Below are 6,670 nucleotides of genomic sequence, written 5' to 3'. Positions count from 1 at the left end.
GGCCTCTCTTGTTGCGGAGCACAGGCTCCAGACGCGCAGGCTCAGTAGTTGTGGCTCACGGGCCTAGTTGCTCCGCGGCATGTGGGATCTTCCCAGACCAGGGCTCGAACCCGTGTCCCCTGCATTAGCAGGCAGATTCTCAACCACTGCGCCACCAGGGAAGCCCTATAGTCACATTTTTGAAAAACATTTTTAGATTGTGGGATATTTCGAATATGTGAGCACAGTTGTCCCTCTGTATCCACAGTTTCCACATCTTCAAATTCAACCAAGAATCAAATATTTGGGGAAAAAAAAATTCTAGAAAGTTCCAAAAACCAAAAATAGTATTTGCTGCATGCTGGCAACTATTTACATATCATTTACATTGTATTTACACCTATTTACATAATATTTACATTTTATTGGGTATTATAAGTAATCTAGAGATGATTTAAAGTAAATGGGAGGATGTGCATATGCAAATACCTACACATAATATTGCAAATCTGCAAATATCCCATTTTATAGAAGGGACTTGTGCATCCTGGGAGTTTGGTATCTGCAGGGGTCCTGGAACCAATCCCCTGCAGATACAGATGGATGACTGTATTGCTTTATTTATTAGTATTTATGTACCAATACATATGTAGTATTTACATATGGGTACATTCTTTTGTATTGCAAACCACGGTGAAAACCCAAAGATTTTAAAAATTCCTTGCACTGTCTAGAGAGGTGATGTCTTCCTACTGTCTTGACCAGGATGGGGAAGTGATAGTGGTCCATGGCTGATAGTGAATTCTCCTTTCTGCCCCTGGTGGCAGGAGCTGAGAGGACTGAGGAGGTTGGGGAAGGGGGTGGCTTTTGGAAGAGTATCCTAGAATGTCCACCCAGCCAGTCCCAAAGGCCTTAGCAGGAAGAAGCCTGCCCCTAGGTGGGATGGTTGATTTCTGAGCTTGGCTCACCTGGCTGCCACGTGTGCCCAGGCCATGGTGTAAAGCTCTGGGTGGAGGAAGTCGGCTACCTTTTGGGCTGGGCACTTGGCCAGGTCAGGTGCAGTCAGGTATGCAACAGACTGAGGGAGAGACCTCTGTGATGTGGACTCCTGAGCCTTCAGGTAGCTCTTCACCAGAAACCTGGGGGGCAGGGGTTACCAGCAGGTGAGAGGGTGGGGAGACCTGAGGGACAGCCCAGCACCCCTCTCCCAGCGTCATGCACTCTTATGCTCCCCGTGGGAGAACCAGGGCCACCCACTTTCTTTCCCAGGTCCCTACTGATAGCTACTCTTCACTCAAAAGCCGAAATGCATCCGAGGCTGTAGCTCCTTTCACAGTGAAATGGAGCTGGAGCTGTAGACCGCAGACATTCTCAGATCATGAACATAAACTCTTTTGGTACCTGAACAAACAGAATCTTTTCTCTTGGTTAAGTTCTTGTGATTCGGGGATTTATGATGAATTGTACAGTGATGGCAGAAATTAAGTTTTCTTAGCTCATAAAAGGATAGATGTAAGATTGCGAGCATGTATAGGAGAACTCCAGGTGACTCTTAGCTTCTTTCTTGTGCTAATCCAATGGTTAGCAGCTCTGGGTCAGACAACCCTCGGTTCCTCTGCAGCTCCACGCAGACCTGTGTGACTTCACTTCCCTCAGCCTCAGTGCCTCCATCTCTAGATGAGGATGGGGTCACCTGAGAGGGGGTTTGGGAAAACTGAATGAGAAAATATTTGCAGAGCACTTGGCACAGTGCGGGGCATAGAGTGTCTAGTACATGATTTTGTATTCCTTTTGTAATTTGAAAAGAAAAACAAATGTTGTATGTTTAAAATTTTTAAAAGAAATGTTATATAGCCAATTTGCCAGCAGGTCCTTTCTCCCTGCCTGGAGAAGTATTTGCCCTGTCTACTCACCTGAGATAGATGTACGTGAAAGTCCTGGTCAGCCACGAGACCACAGACATAAGAGAGAGAGAAAGAAACTGCCTGTTGCGGGGAGGCGGAATCAGCCATTCCTCCCTGCCTTTCAGGTTGGAGCCTCCTGGTGCAGACCCTGTACTGAACCTGGGGATGCTACAGTGAACAAGGCCGGCAGACTCCCTGACCTCAAGGCCTGTCACACAAAAAGAGATGCAGGGGGGGCTTCTGAAGGAAGTGTCATTTTAGCTGAGACCTGAAGGATGAGGAGGAGCCAGCTGTACAGCAGGAACCTGGCGGTGGAGAGGATTAGGGGGAGGGAAGTGAGTGTGCAGGCCCTGAAGAAGAAACATGTGGCTGGCAAAGTGAGCAGAGGAGAAGATTGTGAGAGGATGGAGGGGAGGCAGGGGCCACGTCTTAAGGTCCTTGCAGGCCACAGTGTGGACTGTGGCATTTTCCTGTGAGCTGTGGGAAGCCATTGAAGAATTTCAAGCAAGGGAAAGTTGTGATCTTCTTTAGGCTTCGAAAAAAATCCCCCTGGCTGCCTGTGGAGGAAGGACGGAAGTGGGGCAGGGTGGAAGCAGCAGACCAGTGAGGAGATTGATGTTGTCCCGGTGAGAGGGTGTGGCAGCCTGGCTGGGAGCTGCATGAGTCTGGGGAGAAGTGGATGGATTGGAGACATAATGTGGGAGTTGGACAGTCTGCAAACGGTGGTCCCCAAAGTCTGCTCCCTCTGTGGGCATCAGATGGTGCTTCAACCCAGGCAGAAGCTTGGTGGGGTCCCTGGGGGTTGGACAGAGGCGTGGGCCTTACCTGGCTGTCTGCAGGTAGAGCACCGTGTTCTCACCCTCGTAGGTGCAGGAGGCTGTCACTCTGGTGACCAGGGAGGGCAGGCCGCTCAGCTTCGAGTAGCCATGTCCACCACAGGCCCTGCAGCACAGCTCAGCCCCCTGGATGCAGAAGTCCGACACCAAGGCCTTCATACCTGCGCTCAGTGCGTGAAGCTGCAAAAACAGGAAGGGGGTCAGTTGGCATAAGGGGCCCTTCAGTTAAAATCATGCTTACCACTCACGGAGCGCCCACTGTATGCCGAGAACAGCTCTGTGAGATAAGAACTGTTTCCTCAGCTCACAACTTTATGAATGAGAAGACTGAGACTCAGGTTATGTGACTCACCCAAGGTCATACTAAGAGGCAGTGTTGCTGTAGGGGCAATAAGAACAAAGGAAAACTGTCTAGACCAGTGTCTCCAGGGTCTTGGGAACAGAGTGCTTCCAGGATTGGTCTCACCATTATCCAGGAGCTGTGGATTTTGCTGGCAGGCAGAGGTTTTGGAGAGCTTGTCTGTAAGGATGCAGGTCCACCATCAGCCCACTGCTCTGGGCTGTAGGAGGGGCTGCCAGGCAGCCAACCTGGTCTGAGTTTTTGGTTCTTGAAAGCCCTTACCCATCTTTCACACTTTCAAGTCCTTGGGAGGAAGGGTCATTTCCCTTAACCTCTCTGTGCTTCACTTTCCTCATCTGTAAAATGGGTATACAAATGGTGCCTGCTGTACAGTTGGAAGGATTACTGAAGCAATGTTTACAAAGCACAGAGCCTGGACAGACTAAATCTTAATGTATATGTAAGTCCACCATCCTTTATCTGAGAATCTTGGGTCCAGATGCGTTTTGAAATCAGAATAGTTTTTGAATTTTAGAAAGGTAAAGCAGTGCATTTAAGGTAGACTATATATAATACCCCTAGAGGAGTCCAGGGAGACCTTACTGATCCAATGTATTAATATTTTCTGCTGTAAAATGTATTCATACTCAGTGGGATAAATCAGGTTAATTCAGGTCAAACTGTGCCACCAAATGAGTTCTAAATGACTTTTGGTTTTCAGAGCTTTCCAGATTTCAAAGACACACCAGGGGAACTTCCCTGGTGGCTCAGTGGTTAAGAATCTGCCTGCCAGTGCAGGAGACACGGGTTCGATCCTTGGTCTGGGAAGATCCCACATGCCGCAGAGCAACTAAACCTGTGTGCCACAATAATGTATATGTAAGTCCACCATCCTTTATCTGAGAATCTTGGGTCCAGATGCGTTTTGAAATCAGAATAGTTTTTGAATTTTAGAAAGGTAAAGCAGTGCATTTAAGGTAGACTATATATAATACCCCTAGAGGAGTCCAGGGAGACCTTACTGATCCAATGTATTAATATTTTCTGCTGTAAAATGTATTCATACTCAGTGGGATAAATCAGGTTAATTCAGGTCAAACTGTGCCACCAAATGAGTTCTAAATGACTTTTGGTTTTCAGAGCTTTCCAGATTTCAAAGACACACCAGGGGAACTTCCCTGGTGGCTCAGTGGTTAAGAATCTGCCTGCCAGTGCAGGAGACACGGGTTCGATCCTTGGTCTGGGAAGATCCCACATGCCGCAGAGCAACTAAACCTGTGTGCCACAACTACTGAGCCTGTACTCTAGAGCCCACGAGCCACAACTACTGAGCCTGCGTACCACAAGTACTGAAGCCCGTGCCTAGAGCCCCTGCTCCCCAACAAGAGAAGAGAGATTGGTTCAAGATGGTGGAGTAGAAGGACATGAGCTCACTTCTTCTTGCGAGAGCACCGGAATCACAACTAATTGCTGAACAGTCATCGACAGGAAGACACTGGAACTCACCAAAAAAGATACCCCACATCCAAAGACAAAGGAGAAGCTGCGATGAGACGATAGGATGGGTGCAATCACAATAAAATCAAATCCCATAACCGCTGGGTGAGTGAGTCACAAACTGGAGAATACTTATACCACAGAAGTCCGCCCACTGGAGTGAAGGTTCTGAGCCCCACGTCAGGCTTCCCAACCTGGGGGTCCAGCAAAGGACCTGGGAGGAGGAATTCCCAGAGAATCAGACTTCGAAGGCTAGTGGGATTTGATTGCAGGACTTCGACAGGACTGGGGGAAACAGAGACTGAACTCTTGGAGGGCACACACAAAGTAGTGTGCGCATCAGGACCCAGGGGGAAGGAGCAGTGACCCCATAGGAGACTGAACCAGACCCACCTGCTACTGTTGGAGAGTCTCCTGCAGAGGCAAGGTGTGGCTTGGCTCACCATGGGGGCAAGGACACTGGCAGCAGAAGATCTGGGAAGTACTCCTTGGCATGAGCCCTCCCAGAGTCTGCCATCAGCCCCACCAAAGAGCCTGTAGCCTGCAGTGCTGGATCATCTCAGGCCAAACACCCAACAGGGAGTGAACTCAGCCCCACCCATCAGCAGACAAGTGGATTAAAGTTTTACTGAGCTCTGCCCACCAAGCAACACCCAGCTCTACCACCACCAGTCCCTCCCATCAAGAAGCTTGCATAAGCCTCTTAGATAGCCTCATCCACCAGAGGGCAGAGAGCAGAAGCAAGAAGAACTACAGTCCTGCAGCCTGTGGAACGAAAACCACATTCACGGAAAGATAGAGGACTATGTACCAGATGAAGGAACAAGATAAAACCCCAGAAAAACAACTAAATGAAGTGGAGACAGGCAACCTTCCAGAAAACGAATTCAGAATAATGATAGTGAAGATGATCCAGGACCTCGGAAAAAGAATGGAGGCAAAGATTGAGAAGATGCAAGAAATGTTTAACAAAGACTTAGAAGAATTAAAGAAGAAACACCTAGAAGAATTAAAGAACAAACAAACAGAGATGAACAATACAATAACTGAAATGAAAAATACACTAGAAGGAATCAATAGCAGAATAACCGAGGCAGAAGAACAGATAAGTGACCTGGAAGACAGAATGGTAGAATTCACTGCCACAGAACAGAATAAAGAAAAAAGAATGAAAAGTAATGAAGACAGCCTAACAGACCTCTGGGACAACATTAAACACACCAACATTCGCATTTTAGGGGTCTCAGAAGGAGAAGAGAGAGAGAAAGGACCAGAGAAAATATTTGAAGAGATTATAGTCGAAAACTTCCCAAACATGGGAAAGGAAATAGCTACCCAAGTCCAGGAAGTGCAGAGTCCCAGGCAGGATAAACCCAAGGAGAAACACGCCAAGACACATAGTAATCAAATTCACAAAAATTAAAGACAAAGAAAAGTTACTAAAAGCAACAAGGGAAAAATGACAAATAACATGCAAGGGAACTCCCATAAGGTTAAAAGCTGTTTTCTCGGCAGAAACTCTACAAGCCAGAAGGGAGTGGCATGATATAAAGTGATGAAAGGGAAGAACCTACAATGAAGATTACTCTACCCAGGAAGGATCTGATCAGGTTCGATGGAGAAATCAAAAGCTTTACAGACAAGCAAAAACTAAGAGAATTCAGCACCACCAAACCAGCTCTACAACAAATGCTAAAGGAACTTCTCTAAGTGGGAAACACAAGAGAAGAAAAGGATCTACAAAAACAAACCCAACACAATTAAGAAAATGGTAATTGGAACATACATATCGATAATTACCTTAAAAATCAATGGATTAAATGCTCCAACCAAAAGACCACAGGCTTGCTGAATGGACACAAAAACAAGACCCATATATATGCTGTCTACAAGAGACCCACTTCAGACCTAGGGACACATACAGACTGAAAGTGAGGGGATAGAAAAAGATATTCCATGCAAATGGAAATCAGAAGAAAGCTGGAGTAGCAATTCTCATATCAGACAAAATAGACTTTAAAGTAAAAACTATTTCAAGAGACAAAGAAGGACACTACATAATGATCAAGGGATTGATCCATGAAGAAGATATAACAATTGTAAATATTTATGCA

At 46.6% G+C, this 6,670-nt stretch overlaps 1 protein-coding gene across 3 annotated transcripts in view; it reads right to left on the bottom strand.

Annotated features, from left to right (window-relative positions):
- Positions 1-6,670, bottom strand: part of ACOX2 (acyl-CoA oxidase 2) — a 38,272-nt gene that overhangs the window by 17,711 nt on the left and 13,891 nt on the right. For all 3 annotated transcript variants that reach the window (XM_028479763.2, XM_024123950.3, XM_028479762.2), the window contains 2 exons: positions 2,709-2,899; positions 948-1,118 (listed from right to left, as the gene is read on the bottom strand). In XM_028479763.2, coding sequence (XP_028335564.1) covers positions 948-1,118; positions 2,709-2,899 — 362 coding nt within the window. The remainder of the gene's footprint in view (positions 1-947; positions 1,119-2,708; positions 2,900-6,670) is intronic.

This window comes from Physeter macrocephalus, chromosome 18 (assembly GCF_002837175.3).
Source record: "Physeter macrocephalus isolate SW-GA chromosome 18, ASM283717v5, whole genome shotgun sequence".
In the NCBI taxonomy this organism is placed as follows: domain Eukaryota; kingdom Metazoa; phylum Chordata; class Mammalia; order Artiodactyla; family Physeteridae; genus Physeter; species Physeter macrocephalus.
This window is presented reverse-complemented; position numbering and strand designations above follow the sequence as displayed.